The following is a 20981-nucleotide window of genomic DNA, read 5'->3' as shown; positions in this document are numbered from 1 at the left end:
AGTATACCAAGAAGAATGAACCTCGGCGCCGAGATCACAACCAGCTTCGTGAATCAATGTGCTTTCGACAATGACTAAAGCATTTCTCTAATCAGGGGGAGAGAATACAATTTTTACGTGCAATCTCAATTAAGGCACGTTAGTCCACGCAGAATCGTAAGCCGCCATCTGGCCTTTTTTGTGAATAACACATGGGTAGAGGCCGGCGAATTGGTTATACGGATGGAAACAATAAGCTCATCTCTTGACGTGTCGTAAAGAGGACCCCGTCCTCCTTCTCTATCCCTTTTGAACGGACCTATGAGAGAATATGTCTGTCTTTTCTTCAAGGTATCAACTGTATTGTATTACTCTCATGCCAGCCCAGCAGCCGCTGGTGCTGGGTCTGATGGCACTTCCTCATCGACTTCAACCCTGGTGAGCCCTCGTTTAATAATAGCGACTTCATGCCGTCTCACGACCAGAACATTTCCTCTGCTCGTGACCTCCATCATCAGTTCGCGGTGATTTTCAATACTCAGCCAGTCATTCGGGAGGAAGAAGTGTCTCGCGATTCGTCGTAGATGAGCTGTTTTGGATTCGACGGCGCTGACCCAGTTTCCTTCCTGCAGGAAAACCAGGCGCTCGGCCCCGCGGTTACCAAGGGTGCCTATCAACTGGGTAGCCCTGGATGAGAGGTACTCATACGTCTTCAGGGGTTTGGCAACCTCAGCCAAGGAGTCGGGGCCGAGATCAGCTGTGCTCCATATGACGAGCTTGGTCTGTGAGAGATGATTCCCTATGTCGCCATACATGACCGCAAGGCTCTTCCCGCCAAAGATAGGCATGATCGATCGGGGAACGATGCTCGAGGATATCCCGGCATCAAGGCCGATTCCGGTCTCCGGAGCCAGAGGTCTGAGATCCAGCCAGTCAAATGAATATGCTGCCGTTTGAGTGATGAGGAGCACGCTGGCACGGTTGAGAGGATGGTCCACCCAGCCGCGTGATCCTCGCTGTTGGGTTGTCCTACTCGCAATAGGATTTGGCGCTTCTTGGGAGAGACACCACAAGCTGTCGCTTTTGGTTGAGCAGATCAAGATACGGTCCAAGTCAGGCCGGCACACGACCTGACTGACAACCGCGTCGACGCGATGGTCGAACAAAACCTTCGATGCCACAAATGCACGACCTTGAGATGACAGTTTCTGGACCATCACTCTGAAACTAGCATCAACGCTGGTTATAGTGTTGCTGCCGTGATGAAAGGAGAGAGACACGATGGCCACCCCATTTGCATGGCTATAGAGCCTGCTGGTGTGGAGCCCGGAGTCGGCGTGGTAATGGTAGACTGCGCCGTCCTCTTTGCCGCAAAAGAAAGCATCCCCGTTGTCGTGACACACTATCGAGGTGATCAAGACTGGTTCGCCACCAGCGGACGAGAGCTCTGGTCCGGCCTCGCGTGGTGTTGACGCCTTACTGCTGGGACCCGAGTGGGCATTTTGCCGGAGCAGGACAGTTGGTCCCCAAACACGGCACCGTGACCCCCTAATATCAAGAAGCTGCTGCCCATCCCCGCCGAAACACAGCCCTTGGATACCAGCTTCAACTGCCGGTATACGGTGGAGCGGCTGTAATGTCGAGAATTTCAGCAGAGTCACCGTGCCCGAAGGATCAGCGCTCGCGAGCATTGACCCGTCCGGCGAGCAGACGAGGATATGCGCGAATGTGACAGTCCGATGCATGATGTCTCCCGATACGGTGTCGAACAGGACTAGCTCACCATCAGTGTATGCCGCGGCCAACAAGTTCGCACTTGACCCATTCCCAAAGGTGAGGCACCTGACGCCGGATGACGTATATTGCACCTGCGAGTCTCCTCTTGCGCCTGATTCCCTGTTGTATATGTCGTACAGAGCGTCGTTATCGAGGTCCCAGATGAGTATGTCCTGGCCCTTGTATATGACAGCCAGAAGCTGTGCGTCCATGGTGAACGTCGCTGTTATGGGCCGTCGGTAAAGACGCAATTGCGTCGCTTCCATGCCTTGTGTCCAGTTCTCCATCTCCAATAGCTCGCCTTTCTTCAGGTCCCATATTCGCAGGCAGTGGTCCTTTGTGGCAGAGATTAGCTGCTCGTCGCGACTCGACAGCGCGATAGCCATGCACTGCTGTGGAGCCTCGAAACGCCAGACCTGTGTCTTGGAGTTTAGATCCCACACCAATATTGTCTTTGAACTGACAGAGACCAGGACAGATTCCTGGCTGCCAAACTGCAAGAGCTTTACTGGCTCCCCGTGGTCGAGCTTTGCTACTTCTTTATACAAGACGTGTTGCAGTATGAAGATGAGCCCGCCATAGCAACCAATAGCAAACAGTCGTTTGGATGATGCGATGCACGAGTACTGCTCCTGGGGGTTGAAAATGGTTGAAAGCTGGTCGCCCCATTCTTCCTCACCCAGCCCAGACACAGTGATTCCGCGAGGCGGTGCCTTTTTCCTGAGAGCTGTTTCAGAAGGGCAGAAAGGGGGGATGATGTTAAATATCGAGGCTGGGTATGCCACCAGACTGGGCCCAAATCTCATGACTAGACGTAGGAGGTCATTGGCCCAGACTCTCAGCAATGCGATATCACGCGTGTCCTCAGAATCTGAGTGCTCACTCCCCTTGATGAACGAGCCAATGGCCTTCCCAGCCGACACTAGGCGCTGCAAATCTGAATGTCTGGCTATGTATTCGATCCAAGACAAGACATTTGGCGAATCGAGGAACTTCGCCACTGATGATACAACCTCTGTATCTGTCCAAGACAGACGGAACAGGTGCTCGAACCACAACTCGCAGGCGTATTTGACGAAGAGGGAGCGGTCTGTGAACTTCTCCGTGTCCTTGACCCGTCGACGGGGAGTACTTCTCATCTCGTTCGAGGTGAGAAAGCTCAGACATGTTAGCAGAAGTCGGCGATGGCCCCTCCTTTCCTCAATGTGAAACTCGGAGTCAACAGCTGCGTGGAGGAGAAAGTCTCGCGCCGTTTGGTGGACCATCTGCACATATGACTGGGCGTCGACGTAGACCAGATGCCCGCAAATCGACCGGATGGAAGCCTCAATGTTGTCGATCGAGTCCTGAAGGTCTAGCCTGACGGCCTCGTCGAGCTCCATGGTTTTCAAAGGTCTGGTTGCACACACGGTCCAGGTGATTATGGCCTTGGCAAGGGCCTTGCCTTGCACCTGTGCAGACATCGTGTCGACGATTCGTCCAAATAGCTCGTTCATGTCGGATGGCACCTCATCAAGGATTCTTTCCACGTCTCTTGAGGTGTGGGCGTCCTTTAATTCGCCGAATACAAGGCTCACCCAGAGAAAGCAACCTTGCGACTTTTCCAGGATCCTCTGAACCATTTGATGTCGGCCTTTGTCGCTTGTCGCTGGGAGATTGTCCATGTTGGCGTCAAGGTACAAGGCAATGTCAGACCGGGTGTCTTCTTCTCGGATCACTTCAGAGATAACCTGTATGTTAGACACTCCAAGTCGCTGGCGAACTTTGGGAGAGTTTCGAGAAGTCCAGAATATCCGTATCGAGGACGTCTCGCCGGTTTTGTGAAGTAATTGTATCAAATCTGCTTCGGCCGAGCACTCATCCAGTGCATCGACGATCCAGAAGTGGGTTTTCCTGGACCTTTCCCGCAGCAGGCCTTCAACAAAGAGCTTCCTCCATATTGTGCGGTAGTTGCTTTGGCTTAGTTGCTCGTCTTTTTCGTATACGTCGAGGCAAGTCCGCATCAGTTCGGGATCCTGGACTGCCATCTGCCAAGCCATAGACAGCAAGAAGGATGCAATGTCTGACTTTGATTGGTTGCCGTACTGGAAGAAGTGGCAGCTGCATGGCAACTGTAGCTTCCTCAGGTATGTAATGATCGTTCCGCTCAAAATGGTCTTTCCCGTGCCTGGCTTGGCCGTGATGCAGTAGATTGGAGCAGTCCCATGGTGGAGCCAGTCCTGGAAGTTTTCCCTGTCAAGGAGCCACTCACAAGACCCACTCATTCTCTGTGAGACGACACCGAATATCTCGTCTTCAGGGCCTTCGTCAACGCCCATGAGCACGTTCAGTCGGCGCCTTGGCTCCTTGGTGGATTGCTCATCCAAGAGAGAAGAGCGAGCCCGGGCCATCTCCAAGAACGAAGCAATTGCATTTCGAACCGTGCGGTAATTGGAATCTGCGGTGGACTCGTATTTACAAACTTGACGATGATTTGCGTTCAGGTAGACTCGGCGCTCGTTGGCAAATCCCAACACGGCGGAGTCCTTTGAAACAATACGGACGCTCTTTACCCCTAGGCTCATAGGGAGGGTTTCATAGAAGGAGAAAAGTTGGACGTCCCCACAGTACTGAGGAAACTCGTCGTTCAGGGTTTGGATGGTGAGAGACTGACGGTGGAGGTCGCTAAGGAAGGGCCTGTTGCCGCTGCTCAAACTAAGCAGGCGAGAAAGCGTCTGCGCTAGGTCCGCGCCTTTGTGAGGCGTAGCGAGGAAGAACATGGCTTCTATACTGGCAGCTAGGGATCCATACTCGTGTCTCGTGCGAGCCAAGACGAGCGCTCGTTTAATGACAAGGCCACCCATGCTGTGAGCCACGAAAACGATGGGTGCCTGTAACGGAGTAAGCCTTTCATATGCCCATAATTCACATTTTAAAGTGCCCTCAACTTGGATAAATCTCCACCATGAAAGCTTTCAGAGGATCACTGAGGACCTCAGTGGTGGAGCAGGGAAGGCTTCGAGAGGACATGCGGTCGACGAACATACCTTTTCAGTCCGCGGAATGTTCGGACAGTCGAGAATAGATACCAGTAGAGCATTGGCGAAGTCGTGAACATTCAGTATACTCTCTTTTCCCCAGTTCGAGTCGTATCCAAAACTGTGAATCCGTACATCTTGAAAGCCATCATCTTGTGGCAGCCACTCCAGCGGCCAGTAGAGCGCTGGATCATCCGAATGCGTCCATGTACTTCTCGATCCACCCCCCAACCCGTGGACAAATATCAAGTCGGCTATGGCGCTTCTACATGGTGGCACATACAAAGTGTTCAACCCAAAATCACCCTTTCGTTGCCCTGCTCCTGCAGTGGAGGCAGAACTTGCTGTGGTATCGGTCCGGCTCGTGAGCCTTGACAACCTTAGGGAGAGGTGACTAAGGCTACTGGAAGATGAAGTATCATCAGTATCCATGTTCCTAGGTCGTCGCAGTGTTTGGCAGCGCAAGCACGCGTGCCACGGCCCCCGGCGGCCTGGGTTTTTGCCGAGTTGAGACGGGCTTGCTTGCAGTTGGGAAAAACAGACCGGAGTTGGATGTCTGCAGTCTAGCTTGCGGCTCCATGTGTGCGTAAGCAACCCCCCTCAGCGGGTTGCCAGGCCCGCTGGCCCGGTGACCCTTTCAGCTCCTCCTAAAGCCAAACGGGCATGTACACCATGTCTATCTTTCACCGCGTGGGGGCCACAGGCTGGAAATAGCATAGTTTGCAGGAAGCAGTGCGACCATCCATCAGGCAATGCTGCCCACTGGTTCGCCAGAAATGCATTCAGCTTGAAGTTAGCCCCAACATGCACATGGGCAGACCCAAGCACAATTGAGGGGTAGTGTGAACACCACTTTCTGCCTCGGAGCCTCGTTTGTGACAGGCCGCAGAACCCCGGTTTCTTGAAAGCAGGCACTGGCAGCTTGGGCCCGGGCCATGCCTCCTGGCCTACCACATGATACTGTAATTCAGAGACTGGTTACACCCTTTGGCTGGCGTTAGAAGCTGCTGCACTGCACAGTTTCCAGTCCCGTATCTCAACCTCTGAAATCTGGACACCACCATATTCCCAGTGGTCCAGAGCTCAACATGGCACTGGTTGACCAGGTCCTCCATGTGATGACACCGGCGGAATGGGGCAAGCCAATCGATGTCGACGAGAAATGGATTGCCTTTGTCGATGATCATGTGAAGGCTAGTAAGTGTTTTGTGACAGCGTTTGCTCCTGGCTGAGGCGTTCGCTAAGCTAAAGACTCACCACAGCGCTTCCATCGGGCAGCGAAGTGGAGGACATTGTGCACCATGGAGCAAGCTACTGGACCAGAACGGCTGAGATCTCGTCACGAGCAGAGGATGGATCTCCGAAGTCATACTTCTTAAAGGTACCAAACCAGACTGAGCAAAGAGGCCAGACTGACTGGTGGCATGCACCGCCTTTACTGATGCGAGGCTAATTATCCCACCTAGGTCTCAGAGGGCGACAATGGACGAAACATGACAGCAGGCGAATATGCCTCCATGAAGGCCATGTATCAAGCACTGCCTGAATTCGTGCCGGAGCCTATCGGCTGCGGATCATATGCGTCCAATCCCAACATCCACTTCTTCATCTGTGAGCTGGTCAACATGACGGACGAGATTCCAGAGATCCAGGCGTTTGTCCAACTACTCGCCGAGCTACACACCAGGGGTATATCTCCAAATGGCAAGTATGGCTTCGAGGTGCCAACTTACAAAGGCACCATCCCTCAGTACACAAACTGGCATGATACCTGGGAAGAGGCCTTCCACCACTCGATGAAATGGTTCGTGTATACCGAGGAGAAATCGCAGGGCCCGGATGAGGAGATGCGAGAGCTGTGCAACGGTCTCTTCGAGAAAGTGATCCCCCGCCTGCTTCGGCCACTGGAAACCGGAGGCAGGCAGATACAGCCCCGGCTGATTCACGGCGACTTGTGGTCAGGGAACACCTCAACCAACATCGACACGAACACGCCGGTCGTGTATGACGGGGCCTGTCTATATGCGCATAACGAAAGTGGGTTCCTTGTGCACGGTGTTGCTGAGGTCCAAGAAGCTAACCAAACATCTTTCTCGCAGTGGAGATGGCAGCTTGGCGTCCGATACGCCACAAGATCGGAAGGCAATACATGAAGGCGTACTTTGATTACTTTCCCATATCTGCACCGGAGGAAGACCAAGATGACCGCAATCTCCTTTACTACCTGTAAGCATCTCCAAGCCTGACAGCAGCGTCCGTTCTGACACATGACAAGTCGATGGGACCTGAAAAGCTCGGCCCTTTTCTCGGGCAACTTGCGGTACCGGAATATGTATGTGTAACAGCTAGTCTCTTGATCTTGTCTGCGGAGACACAACAACTGACCCGACTTTGCAAAGGGCCAAAGAGACAATGCGAACACTGCTTACCAAATACCCCGATGGATACGAGGGCTGGGCCAAGGAGAAAGGAGAAGAGCCTGTCCAACGCGTGTACTCGCCGACCTCGTATGAGTTCCTGAGCAACTTCGGCTCCAATCCATGAACAGCCCCTGAAATGGCGGTTTAGCCGTTGGTTGGGAAGGCCATACCAATCAACACCGAAGGTTCAGCGAGGTTGTGGTGCGCGTAGCTGAGGACACCAATGGCACCAGGTTCCATCATCATGGTGAAGGGAAATGCCATGTCCCACTCCTTTAGAAAACAGAGTCAGCTACGTATGTGGCTTGAGCAGTTAGGCCTGAATACCACTTACAAGCCATCTCTTGGTGAATGCACGAAGAATGTGACCATGAGCAACTATGAGGATGTCAGGGGCTGGACCGCCGTGCATGAACGGCTCCTGAATCTTCTTGATGTTGCCGATGAGCCGATCGAGCCTCTCCTGTACTTGGCTTGGGGACCTGAGACGTTGGCTTAGCAGAGTGCCTTGCGCGTACCTCGGATAGTCGAACGGGTGCTCACTCTCCTCCGGGACATCCCTCAGTCCAAATGTCCCACTTAGGTAGGCCCTTCTCGGCTCGCTGAGCCTTGATCTCAGCTGGAGTGATGCCCTCTTTCGCAAACGCATGTCAGCTTCGCCCTCCATCCCACGAGATACACGGAAACCACGGACCGTAGGTGCCATAGTCCCACTCGGTAATGTCGTCCGTAATGCTGAGCTTTTTCTCGGACTCCAGAGCCTCTTTCGCTTCCTCCCCGAGAAGAAGGTCGAGCGTCTTGACGGCTCGTTGCCGCGGAGAGCAAAAGACATGCGCAAGCTTGGCAGGGTCAATCAGCTTGCCCCGCCCGACGAGCTTCTCGCCGGTGCCCCTGCTCTGCTTCTCGCCGTTCTCAGTCAGCGGGATGTCCGCGTTTCCCGTGCATTGCCCAGAGATCGTCCACTCAGTCTCTCCTATCAATCAAGTAAAGGAAGGTGCAGGTCAGCGAATCATGACTGGCGAGAGATCTCGAGTTTGACTTTGTCTTACCGTGACGGGCGATGAAGACCCTTGGCGTGGTTGCATTTGCGTCTGACATCGTGAGGGCACAGGTTTGGGCCTCCTGAGGTCGGCCTCAGTGTATTGGTTGAAAACGGCAAAGGTCCTAGGAGGTTGGCCCTCGTAGAAGAAAACGGAGCAGGAGCCTGGTTTTATATTTGGGTAGCAAGTGCACACGCAGGTGGGGCGCAGCCAACCTGCAGGTCGCCGGACCTGGTAGGATGGTGCTACGGGCCTCTCAGGTAGGGTGGGGTACCTGTCAGGGCCGTGAGGCTGATCGCACGCAGGGCCCAGTCACTGACTGCGGCCCGTCTGGTTAGCTTCTCTTGTCAGCCCAACTGGCCTCCAAAACCACTCTAATCTGCCCTGTGGGCAATTCTTGCTTTTCCTTTCTTTTTCTTAAGCAACCCTAGTTGTAAATTAACCATTCTTCACCGCCACGTTGTGCCTTTTAACGTGAAGACCGTCTCAGGATGCATATTAGTTATTTACTTCTAGCCAGGGTCCGGGTTCCAAGCAGACAAGATCAGCACCCCAGGGCTTAGTTGCAAAAGAGTATCATCTCCTGCAGCACAGCGTGCTAATTAAGCGCTTGCGCGCGGCAAGGTCCCTTCAAAGAGGATTTAAAACCTTAGGCGTTAATGGGACACTCTCTTTGGCTCTGTTATTCTGCCCCTTACCACCATGACCCATGACGGTTTAAAGCATCTACCACTCAGGGTGGGCGGACTAGTAGGGCCTCTTTCTATTGCGGTGGGGGAGCCAATTAGAAGTTGTTTGAGAATTCCAAGACTCTGTGTTAGCACTGAACCTTTGTGTGAGCGCTGAGGCTCTGTTGTTTGGATGTGTGGAGCGAGCAGCGCACACGTGTGTCGAATTGCTACGTAACTGTGAGTGAAGTCCCCACTGGGTTCTTCAGCGGCTACCGAGCACCTTGCAAAGAAGCTAGCCACTTCACGCCAAACAGCTTTGAATCTGAAAAACACCTGGAAAGAGTGTTGCAAAGCAGCGGCTAAACAGCGCGTAGATCACGAAGATTGCACTTGGAAGAACATTTGGTTTAAAGGATCCTGATGCGCGTTCCGCAACCTGAGCAGAGAGATTAAGTTGAACTCGAGATTAAAGAGATTTGCAGAGGCTTTGAGTTCGAGCCTTTATGTGGTTGTACTTTGTGGTGTTGGGGGGGGGGCAGAAAGGCGAAGACCCCAGGACGAGGCCATCTCCCTCCCGGGGGAGGGTGTGGGGCGCCTAAGAGACTCGTAAATTCTGGACAGCGAAGGAAGCAAGGGCGAAATGAGGATCAGCGAAGGCGAGAGCGAAGGCCTTGAAGATAAGGCCTAGGAAGGGAGGGCAATCTGTTAGGAATGTTTGTGGCGTAAGCAAGGGGGCAGCTATTTAAGGGCTCGTGCGAGACAAGGGCTTTTAACCGCAAGCTTTAATGGATCAACCTCTCCAGCCTCATTGTTCTGCCCCTTGCACGCATGACTGACCCATAGACAACGAATAGGTAAGTTTCGACAACGTGAGGAATGATATAAGAAGCGGCTTCCCACAGCTATCCTCAATGCTTTTGTTTTTTGAATTCAGGAGCTCATCCCTTCGCCCATTACTTCCATCTCATGACCGTCCTCCCGCTGCTTGCCGCGCTCGCTCTCGCCGCTTCAATCTGTCTCAAAATCAACAAGTCAGTCTCGTACGAAGATTCTGGAAACACGGAAGTCGTTCGTCGCGATGTGGTTTTCAAGCTTGGCCGTGTACACTTTAGTGTTGCAGAACACATTCGCAGGCGCCGCGTCCCTGGGCAGCTTGGCCGCCGTGGAGCAACCCCGGAACGAGGTCTCTGTGGTTGAGAAGAGATTCAATTGCCAAGGGCGAGGGAACTTCGTCGTGTACGAATTCGCTAACGATAATGGAGGGAGATCTATGCTGTGCCTCAATGGCTACGTTTTGGCCGCATGCCTGATCCTTTTCTCAGGTGGAGGCAGCGTCATTGAAGCGCTCAAGAACAAAGTGACCGATTGGATTACCAGCAAGGTTGAGGATGCGTCAGCCGCTGGCCCTCAGGCAAAAAGGCGTACCGAGACACTTGGTCTGGAGGCGGATGATGGACGGGAGAATCAGCTCTTCACCTGGGCCGATGTATATGCATACCAAGCCGTCAATGGTTCCCTTAAATATGAGGCTCCTGAAATCCCGCAGACAACCAGCAACACAGTGGCCGTGACCGCCGGTCATGCCGCTGCGGAGGTGACAGCGATTGAGCTCCACGAGGATGGCTTCTCCTTCACCGGTATTCCTCTCGACAACGGCGACGGCGATCTCAGCAAGCGGGCTAATTGCTATGAGCAAATCCATGTGCACTACTGGGCCAACCACGGCCACTCTTCCACCCTGTTATCCTCGGCGAAGATCGGCGACTTGGTCAGGCGTGCACTGAACTATGCCTACTCCAAGGACTACGAAAAGTCCTGTTTCGAAATGACAAACAATGGAAACTGGGATGGCTTTCTTCGGGTCTGTTTCAACCACAATACAGCCCAGAGCGGGTGCTACACTTGTGGTGGCCACTCCAACTGAACTGCAACGGATCAGCGGTATAACTGGTTCTTGAATGCTATTTCCAAGCTCTTCCAGAAGCCCAAGAAACCTGGTATGCCTTCGCTACGTGGTAGCAGCTCCATTTCTGGCTGGGAAGCACCTACTCGTGTTTGTACCTGGGTTCGATATTGAGAAATTTACACCGAATTACATGGATTTAAAGAGTAGGCTGGTCTAAGAAGAAAAAAAAGGAAAAAAAAAGGAAATATAGGGAGCTATGGAGGAGCTCTCTGAGCTGCAGATAGCGTGACACCGGAAGCCGGCGGCGGGTCAGAAATAAATGCTTCAGCCAATGGCTTAAAACGGCTCTTCGAGGCAGGTAATGATGCTCACTGCTACAGTACCAGGATCAACTGACTTCACATTTGCGCACCGGGGAGCATCAAAGGATAGCTGGACGTCTTGGGGAGCCATCACCTTTCCTACATCTGCACCGCTGTGGGAACATCGCTCAAACAAACCGCCCCGTCCAAGGCAGACAAGGAGCTTCAACGACCTCCCCTGCACCTGCTGTTGAGGGTTTGTTTGGCGACTCATGGTCGACGCGTTGGGTGGGCATGGCTGTAGTGCAAATACTCCGTGTCTCTCATAATTTCTGTGTCATCCTGCCTATGTGAAGAAATTTTGTTGCCGATTTTGTCCTATGCTTGCAACACCACTGCGACCGACATATCGGCGAGGAACCCGTGGGGATGATGTAGACAAGAGAACTTTGGATTAAATGTATTTGGGGGAAGAATGGAGATATAGCGAGACTCTCGGGTCCCCATTTCTCCATCAATGACATCAACCACGTATCGTTACCTGGATGCCTCGATACAGTGGATGTTGGGATGAAGAAAGAGAAGATGAAGGAGACACTCGAGCAGCAGAAAGTCGTGGGGATTTCGTCCTTAACCTGTCGAATCGTTTTGGAGTCCGGCCCCACTCATCCGCACCGACTCCACCAAATATACTTCGTCTGACCAACCAGCGGTGTTGCAATCGTACTCCTTTTCACCCTTGACCGACGAGTAAGAATTTCCGTGTCCGCCAAAATATACCCACACGGCCCGCACTTGTACATAGTACGAGCCAGGGTAGGAAGAGCACTTAGCCCCAGAACAAACCGTATATTGAAACACATAATGCAACGTCATGGAAACTTCAGGCAATGCCAGCAAGAGGGATCGTCTCTCGCCTCGGCTCTCTCGTCTTGGCGTTAAGCGCGAAGCGCTCTTTCTCACTTTTGAGCAATATCGTCTTCGGCATCCGGACAAGTGCTTCTGCCCGAGAACAGCTACAGCATGAGGTGTACTCCATCGAGCACAGAGCTGACGAACACTGACTTGTAGTCAGGGTAGCAGCTTTGAGATCAGGTGTCACCAATCATGTGCTCCACTGTTGTGCTGCTTGCTTTATTTAAGTAGGAGCTTCCCACGCTCTTTTGTCACTAGCATTAGGAACCAGTCAAGTTGCTCTACTCGGTACATCACGCTTGGAATCGTGACATCAGGAACACTCCATCTATCTCCCCATCTTCTACTTTGCAAACTTCTTGCATAGAAGCCGCCGCATTCTGTCATACACGTCCCAACATGGCTTCCACAACGGAAATCCTTCTCCAACAGGCAGTCCAGCTTCTCCCAGTCCTCGCCATCGTTGTTTCTTTGGTATGTATCAGACTGTGACTCTTCCCTTTGTAATATCATGTTCGATGCCTACTTACATAAATGGCTCTTCACTAGTGTCTCTCCTACGTCTTAGTGAAAGCCCTTTATAACGTCTTCTTCCATCCTCTGCGAAATTTCCCCGGTCCCAAAACGTGGGCTGCAAGCCGCATCCCCTACACCCTCGCCCAGATCGGCGGAAAGCCGCACAAGCGACTCCTGGACTTGCACAACAAGTACGGGCCCGTTGTCAGAATCGCCGACAATGAGCTCTCGTTCATCCTTCCCGAAGCATGGAAAGACAACTACGGCCATCGCAGCGGAGGCAGACCCGAGAACACGAAGGAGCCACTGGCCATTCTCGGTAACGATCACAACCTCTTCGGCGCAAATCTTGAGGACCACAGACGGATGCGCCGAGTCCTCTCTCCCGGCTTCTCCATGCAGGCCGTGATGGATCAGCAGCGTCTCATCTCCACCCACGTCGATCTCCTCCTCCAAAGACTGCGCGAGCGTTGCGAAGGGGGCGCTCGCCCTGTGGATATGGTGGCATGGTACAACCGCATTACATTTGATGTCATCAGTGACTTGTCTTGGGGCGAGCCACTGGGATGTCTTGAGAAAGAGCAAGATCACCCATGGATGGTGGCACTGGGCCCCACGGTCAAGTCCCAGATGTTTCTCGGACTCGCTAAACGCTTCCCACCTTTCACTGCCTTGTTGAAAGCTTTCATACCGAAGGAATTGACTAGGTTGGAACAGGAGAACTTTGCATTGGCCGCGGCGAATGTGGAAAAGAGGATTGCGTTGGACGATTCGCGCCCAGATTTCATGGAAGCGATGATCCGCCAAAAAGGGACTAGGGTAAGCGATGACTTCATGGTTTGGGGTCAGGACCAGTATTGGTAGTGTACTGACTGTCTTCGTTAACCAGGAAATACAAAAGCATGAAATGGTCAGCAACGCCTTCTTGCTTATGCTCGGCGGCTCCGAGACGTCCGCGACCGCACTGTCAGCAGCCACGTACTTCTTGACGTCTCATCTAGAGGCTTTATCCAAGCTCACCCACGAAGTCTTATCTACCTTCCAGACAGAGGAGGAAATTAACGTCAACACTGTCCAAAACCTCCCATACATGCAAGCCGTTCTGGATGAAACCCTTCGACTAAACCCGCCTGTTCCTCACTCTTCGCCGCGCGTAGTGCACAAAGGAGGCGACATCTTCTGCGGGTTCTTTGTACCGGAAGGCGTAAGTTTCTTTCACGCTACGAAACCATGGAAGAATGGAAATTGAAATATTTACTGACCACTTACACAGACTGTCGTCGGAATACCCCAATGGGCAATGTATCACAGTTCTCAGAATTTCACCATGCCCGACTCGTTCATCCCAGAGCGCTGGTTGGGCGATCCTCGCTTCGCCAATGATCAAAGAGAAGGCAGAAAGCCGTTTGGATTTGGGCCGAGGAACTGCATTGGAATGAAGTAAGTCGGAACAGAGATCTCGCCACCGTTATCGCAACAAGCAATAGCCAGGACCTTCACTAATAGATATCTACTTCACTAGTCTCGCAAATACTGAAATGAGGATCATCCTAGCCAAGATCATCTGGAATTTTGAGATGCGACTAGCTGATGAGAGTAGGAAGTGGACCGAGTCGCAAGAGGCTTGGGTCGTTTGGGAAAAGCCCGCACTTGGGGTGTACCTAACACCTCGTGATTCGCTCGGGTCTAAAGCATAGAAGATGCTCGCTGAGCAACGTCTTAAACCTGGTATCCTCTGCTCATGATTCACATACAAGTCATGGCGCAAGTTCCAGGATAGTCGGAGCACAGCTTGGCTGGTGTCAAGTCCACAGACGTGAGAGAGGTTGTGGCGGTGAATGGGAGGTCAGTGAATGGAGGCTACGTACTGCATACGTATCTTTTTCTTTTTCTTTTTCCTTCTCCTTCTCGTCTCAGTCCTACAGTGTGCGTAAATTAAACCAATTCTACTTTCGTCGTGATTGCCAACCTCAGAATTTTGTTGAGCCCTTTGGTAGTGCGGGCAATGATTTGCGGAAGCCTTGCCTGGAAGTTCGCCTTTCGAATTCCACGCGAAGTTTTGCCCATGGTATATATATTGACAAACACATAATTCAAGCACATACGACCATACGTATCAGAAAATTCGGGATCCCGTCCGCTCTCCCATAGACAAGCTGGTAACGGCTGGATTAGTAGTTGGGTCGGTGACGACCAGCGAATACCCGGTGTTGTATGTTTTTTGCCGTTCCTTTTAGGTCTTTTTTGATGCACCTGCTACTTGGTTGGGTTTCATACTCCGTCCCTTGTTATACGCAGACTCTCTATGCTTCCTGGATGGAGCTTTAAGCTTCCTTCCTTCTCCGCTTCTTCTGTCTTCAGAGGATATGGACTTATTTAGATTCTACAATTACCAGCAATATAACAGAAAATTGTCCTTTTTTTCATCAAGTCCCCCTGAAAGGGAGAAGAATGTAAACATCCAGGTGCCTTCTGTATCTGATTCCAACTGTCAGCCTTAAGGAGATGTAATTGGGAGCCATTGTTTTGTTGGTAGATCGTTAATTACTGCCAAGAACAATAAAGGACCCAAGGTAGAGATCCGACAGCACGAAATCTATGGGGTATATACGTCAACAGATGTCAAGCAATGGGTCTTAATGTCTCCGAAAATTACTACTCCCTGCGGCTCAAGCCGAAGTTCCGAGCACAACCACGCTCGCCAGCCTCACTCAAGACCGTTTTCATCGGGACCACAGCCCCAACTTATCCCCATCACACGCCTTTTCTCTTCCCTTCTCGCTATCCCGACAGCCGCTCTCAAGACCTTGCAAGCTAAGAGCCCCCTCAAGAGTTGCAGCATCTAGCTGAAGTCAAACCACCATCGTTGTACGCGGTGCAAAGCTTTTCACAAGGATAATAGTTAGCTAATGAAATCAAAGATGAAGATATGCTTTTGGAAGAACAAGAGCTCCTATGTACCGGGTAGTTGGGATCGTAAACTTGGCAATAATTCCAGTTTTGCGGTTGACCAGCCGGGGCATCGCAGCCCCAAGAATTGCCACGATGCTCAACACAAGCTCTCTTACTCACTGCAGCCGCACCCACTGCAACTGCAGCGAGATATAGAAGAGGAATGGCAGAGAAACGCATGTTGTTGTTAGGTGCCTTTTGGTTTTATTCTTGAAATCTTGAAAAAGGGAAGACGAAGAAGTAAAGGTTGCTGGCAGTGAAGTGGAAGTGATTTGTGCTCGATGAGCTGTTTCAGTGTATCTATTGTATGTTGAATAAATGAAGATCTTTTTCGGTATCGAACGATGATCCTTTCTAATATTACATGAAAGATACTGTCAAAAAAGGCAATGGCTTATACGCATCTGCCTGCTCGCTTATGTCTTGTCAGCTGGGGCTTAGTACTGTGGACCGCCCTTCAGCTCAGGATCACTAGTGCTGAGACTTGCGGGGCCTGTCAAATGGAATGACCCGGACAGTCCCCGAGCCATAGTGAGTCCAGGAATGTTCTGATCTTTCAAGTCATTGCTGAAGGCTAGGCGGGTGACAGCGAGAAGATGGTATCAATGGAAACTTATTACTATTACTGGCAACAGTAGCTAGTATATTACCAGCTGCTGAGAACTACGTATAAATCAAAAGTAGCTAGTGGTTTAATTTAGATTTTATAACTAACAAGTTGAACTGAATTAAACTTCAAGAAAAGGTTCTAGGGCAGTGGTATTTCTATGATGGCTGATACGGTGTTGGAACATACCTGACATGTTCGTCACTCTTGGTAACGAATGTGCCCACATAGTGGAGATGACTCGTGATGATTATTGACTGCCATAGAATATATACTGGACTGAGTCTGAGCGCAATTCTGTTCTGGTCTCTTGTAGCTTGTTTTGCTGTTGTACGACCTCTTCAACACGTTTCCGTTCATACTCTTCGTCACCGCGAAAATAGATGCCGAAATATGTTTTAAACGTTGGGAAGCGTATGGGGATCCACCTTTTTGCCTTCAATCGCAGCTTGCTGCTCCTCGGCGAGCACGTCGGCCGGGATGCGATCCGGGACATCATTGGTGAGGACAATCATGGGGCCAAGGGCTGCAGCCATAAGGCCAAAAGTGACGCAGCTTGAACAAATTTTGTCAGAATACAGCAGCCGTGGAAGTTCTATGGGGAGTTGTTTGACTTACAATCCAACGAGAGTACTCAAGTTCGCGTTCGTGTTCAGGCCATAGGACACTGCTTGGCCCACTGCTTCCACGCACCTGAATGCGGCTCCATTGCGCACATTGGCTTTGCTTCGTGTCAGAGCCTTTCCGTTACAAATTGCACCGGCCAAGGGAACCAGACTTACATTGTGCATCAGTAGCAAATGAGGAGATCAGCCAGTACATGTAAGATTGCGAGAGTGGTCCAGTAGTCTGCACGAAAAAGTACGGCAGAAATGCCGAGGGATAGAGCGGCTCCTCCCAATCGATGGCCCCAGGGTTGTGCTTGTCAAATCGTACCTGCATCACGATAGACCATATGTAGACGCCCATGTTGAGCAGAACGACTGTGTAAAGACCAAGCTGGGCCCTCCGCCGCTGACTTAGTCCTTTTATGTCAAGGATGAAGCCCAGTCCAAAGCAGCCCACACTTGTAGAATTGAATATCAGCATGAATAGTTTTCAATACGCCAACCGCGAGGCGAAACGAAGAGCGAAGAATCATATGCTTACATGCAGAAGAATGGCGATATCAGTGATGAGAGTGCTCGAGCTCGGACACTGAAATAGGTGGCCAGATATGTAGACCATGTCCCACTGCAACATGAATTAGTTGAAGTGATTTGTGGTCATTGAGAGACAACATGACTTACCTATAAAAGAATGACCAGAATGCCCAGATGCAAGATAACAGAATCAGTTTTGAAGTTGCTGTTATTCTTATCTGCTTCAACTCTTGTTTGGTGCCGAGAGATTCGGAAACAACAATCCTGGTGCCGTCCGACCTGACGACCCTTTCAAGAGGGGATATTAGGAACGCAAATGGTAGTCTGGAGAGATCCGTATTAGCTATGGATTCGATGGAAGTAATTATTATGGGAAATTCGTCCTTACGCCAAACACTCGATGATGACAAAAGCGATGTAAGTGTCGGGGGTGACACCTCCTTCCACACCCTTGACATGATTCTTTGCTAGGCTTGAGAGAATTATACTGTCAGCAGAGGGGCTCGCATCGGAGGGCTGTGGTTACTTTTCTCCAGACTCACTTGATTCCACCGCCAACAAGCTGCCCGAGGTTGCGGGACACGATCCAAAGAGCTAAGTACCTGCCTCTTACCCCTGATGGCGCGAGGGAGAGGATGGAACCAGCTTCTGCAACGTACCAGAAACCAGTACCCGCGCCATTGAGAAAACTGGCAAGAATAAGGAACTAGTGTAACCATTGTCAGAGACCAGACACTTAGCCTCGGCAAATCACAGTTGTCTGAACTTACCCATTGATTTCCGTATTTGCTGTTGGCATAGTACGATGCACCGCGGATGGGGAATGTTGCGGCACCGATAACCAGTGACCACTTTACACCGAGCTTATTTACCAGGGGCCCACCGAACGCGCAGACGATGGCCAGCATGGTATAGTTGATCGCGGTGCTATGAGAGGGAGAGGCTTGTCAGCACACGCCTTGGCTTGCAATATAGTTCGGAAGGGCACATACGCGGTATTAGACGTTTGCGGTGTGGCCAAACCACCACCACCGAGGCCTGCAGCAACGTCAGCATTCAGTGCAAACAGTACAAAGATACACCGGGTAGTTACCAGCAATTGCGTCGTCCATGGCTGGCCCACAAAAGGCCTGGACGCTGAGGAGCATCATCTGCGTCAGACTATGTTGCCAGAACCTCTTCCATAGTGGCACATCCCGTCTGTACGCGTCCATGTCGACCAACTCCGGATGCACATCGGCGGTGCTATCCACGACCTCTAGGGATGGGGCCTTCTCTCCAGTGGCCCCAGCCCCATCGGGAGCGGGTACGCTGTCGACTTTCATGATGGTCTCTGACGATGCTGAGGTGGGGGCTTGTGGTTGTGGAAGAGACAGAACAAAAGAAGTCAGACGAGACTGCGCTGTGCTCATACGACTATTTGTAAACTCTCTCGAGGAGCTGGGTCTAGATACATATAGCCATGCGAACAAGCTTCTCCTCATGCGCCTGACTGGGATGGTGTTGCTTATCTGTGGGCCTGGAGATCATAGACCATGTGTGTTCCCCAAACACACAATATGGGGTAATTTCCCCGACTGGAGTCATGATTCGTGATGGCTGGAAAGTGATGTGCGCGGTCCAGACGCGAATGACCGGGGATGCGAAGCGGCTTGACCGCATCCTGCACAGTCAAGCTCCGATTTCAAAATGGACGACAATGTCATGGCTATTACAATCTACTCTATTATGTAGAGCATCCCAGCGATCCGGCAACGTTCTGGCGAATTGCAGGCAGTTCGCACATGTCGTTGATGTTGATAGGTCGGATTGCACCCGTACTTTTGCATTCTTGGCGGGGATATCTCCGGTCCGGGCCGACGGTTGTTAACCCACGCATGGCGGAGTTGGACACGAGGAAGGTCGAAGCGATTGGTCGAGCCGGGTGCCAGGGGGCATCCATGTCGACATTGCCGATCCACCAAACACGTGAGTGCGCCCACGTCGCGATCCTCGTAGTGGAATTTAAATTCGCCCAGGAATTCTCATTAGATGCGGCCCGGGAAGGCGAGTGACCCAGGACGGCTTTGTATACTATGGCGAACTCCCGGAAAACCACGACAGTCGTTGTCGTCGGAGGTGGCGGGACGATCGGGTCCTCGACGGCCCTGCACCTCCTTCGATCTGGATACACACCGTCGAATATCACTGTTCTTGACACCTATCATTTCCCTTCTGCACAGTCTGCCGGAAATGACCTCAACAAGATCATGGGCATCCGGGTGCGAGACAAGGCCACTTTGCGACTGAGTCTGGAGGCGCGGGACATGTGGAGGAATGATGAGCTGTTCAAGCCATTCTTCCACAACACGGGCAGGGTATGCTAAGAGTGTGTCCAAATGTCCCGTACTCAAGGCACAGACTAACCTCTCAAAATTCCATAGTTGGACTGTGAGGTGTCGGAGAAAGGGATCGCTGGCTTGCGGCGGGAATATCAAACTCTGATTGACGCAGGAGTTGGGGACACACACGAATGGCTTGACAGTGAAGACAAGATCCTAGCCAAGGTACCACTTCTGCCCAGGGGAAATATCAAGGTGAGACAAATGATGTCCAAGCTAACTTGAGACTCATTGAGTGTCAACGCCGTGCCTAATTGCTGACCAATGGATCAGGGCTGGAATGCAATCTATAGCCAAGACGGAGGCTGGCTTGCTGCAGCAAAAGCAATCAACGCAATTGGGGAGTTTTGTCAGAAACAGGGCATAAATTTTGGGTTCGGAGGGTAAGAAGACACTGCACCACTGGGGTCATAGCTCGCTAATCTTTGCATCCTGATATAGTGCCGGCTCCTTCAAACGTCCGCTCTTCGATAATGACGGTACAACGTGTATCGGAGTCGAGACAGAGGATGGCACAAAGTATTACGCAGACAAGGTCGTCCTCGCTGCAGGAGCGTGGAGTCCGACATTGGTAGACCTTGAGGAACAGTGCTGCTCAAAGGTAAGCAACTGGAAACAGCATGTCCCGCTTAATACTGACATTGGGAGGAAGGCTTGGGTGTATGCTCACATGCAATTGACGCCCCAAGAAGCCGCCGAGTACAAGGGCATCCCCGTAGTCTACCACGGCGACGTCGGTTTCTTCTTCGAACCAAACGAGCACGGCGTCATCAAGGTCTGCGACGAGTTTCCCGGCTTCACGCGGTACAAGCAACACCAACCATACGGCGCGGACAAGCCAAAGCCAGTATCAGTGCCTCGTTCACATGCCAAGCACCCCACCGACACCTATCCCAACGCTTCCGAGACCACCATCCGCAAGGCTATAGCAACATACCTGCCACGCTTCACACAGAAGGAACTCTTTAACCGGTCAATGTGCTGGTGCACCGATACTGCGGACTCGTCGCTGCTCATCTGCGAGCACCCGCGGTGGAAGAACTTTATCCTGGCGACGGGAGACAGCGGGTCAGTTCTACTCCAGCCAGCCGCCTGGGGGGGGGTTTTTTTTTTGTGATTACTGACACCTCATCTAGACACTCCTTCAAATTACTGCCCAACATCGGCAAGCACGTTGTGGAGCTCATCGAGGGGACCTTGGCAAAGGACCTCACCGATGCGTGGCGGTGGAGGCCCGGTTCCGGTGACGCGAGGAAGTCGACGCGTGCGGCGCCGGCCAAGGACCTGAGTGAGATGCCCGGTTGGAATCACGACAAAGAGGCGAAGCTGTAATATGTGTTTGCGCATACCAGTGAAC

The 20981-nt window shown here is 51.8% G+C and overlaps 6 protein-coding genes across 6 annotated transcripts; 3 read left to right on the top strand and 3 right to left on the bottom strand.

Annotated features, from left to right (window-relative positions):
• Positions 1–353: 353 nt before the first annotated feature.
• On the bottom strand, positions 354–4514 carry INS49_013622 (uncharacterized protein; the record flags this gene model as incomplete). The annotated part of the gene is made up of 1 exon (XM_043174319.1): positions 354–4514. The coding sequence occupies one exon, from the start codon at positions 4512–4514 to the stop codon at positions 354–356; it is 4161 nt and encodes a 1386-aa protein (XP_043021264.1).
• A 1346-nt stretch (positions 4515–5860) lies between these two features.
• INS49_013621 (uncharacterized protein) lies at positions 5861–7316 on the top strand (the record flags this gene model as incomplete). The annotated part of the gene is made up of 6 exons (XM_043174318.1): positions 5861–5969; positions 6035–6153; positions 6239–6809; positions 6872–6998; positions 7048–7104; positions 7172–7316. 6 exons carry the CDS (start codon positions 5861–5863, stop codon positions 7314–7316), a joined length of 1128 nt encoding a protein of 375 aa, XP_043021263.1.
• Positions 7317–7336: 20 nt separating this feature from the next.
• On the bottom strand, positions 7337–8290 carry INS49_013620 (uncharacterized protein; the record flags this gene model as incomplete). Its single annotated transcript, XM_043174317.1, has 5 exons — positions 7337–7465; positions 7527–7674; positions 7736–7826; positions 7887–8165; positions 8242–8290. The coding sequence occupies 5 exons, from the start codon at positions 8288–8290 to the stop codon at positions 7337–7339; spliced, it is 696 nt and encodes a 231-aa protein (XP_043021262.1).
• A 1579-nt stretch (positions 8291–9869) lies between these two features.
• Positions 9870–13986, top strand: INS49_013619 (uncharacterized protein; the record flags this gene model as incomplete). Its single annotated transcript, XM_043174316.1, has 7 exons — positions 9870–9934; positions 9996–10764; positions 10843–10900; positions 11671–11737; positions 12665–13361; positions 13432–13746; positions 13816–13986. The coding sequence occupies 7 exons, from the start codon at positions 9870–9872 to the stop codon at positions 13984–13986; spliced, it is 2142 nt and encodes a 713-aa protein (XP_043021261.1).
• A 2513-nt stretch (positions 13987–16499) lies between these two features.
• Positions 16500–18568, bottom strand: INS49_013618 (uncharacterized protein; the record flags this gene model as incomplete). The annotated part of the gene is made up of 9 exons (XM_043174315.1): positions 16500–16656; positions 16720–16822; positions 16884–17115; positions 17504–17567; positions 17632–17715; positions 17786–17805; positions 18014–18170; positions 18236–18281; positions 18337–18568. 9 exons carry the CDS (start codon positions 18566–18568, stop codon positions 16500–16502), a joined length of 1095 nt encoding a protein of 364 aa, XP_043021260.1.
• Positions 18569–19318: 750 nt separating this feature from the next.
• Positions 19319–20956, top strand: INS49_013617 (uncharacterized protein; the record flags this gene model as incomplete). Its single annotated transcript, XM_043174314.1, has 6 exons — positions 19319–19600; positions 19667–19819; positions 19898–20007; positions 20066–20225; positions 20277–20692; positions 20761–20956. 6 exons carry the CDS (start codon positions 19319–19321, stop codon positions 20954–20956), a joined length of 1317 nt encoding a protein of 438 aa, XP_043021259.1.
• Between the last annotated feature and the right edge of the window lie 25 nt (positions 20957–20981).

Source organism: Diaporthe citri (genome assembly GCF_014595645.1).
Source record: "Diaporthe citri strain NFHF-8-4 chromosome Unknown scaffold_7, whole genome shotgun sequence".
Taxonomy (NCBI): Eukaryota; Fungi; Ascomycota; class Sordariomycetes; order Diaporthales; family Diaporthaceae; genus Diaporthe; species Diaporthe citri.
The sequence above is the reverse complement of the archived record's forward strand: the minus strand, read 5'-3'. Positions and strand labels throughout refer to the sequence as shown.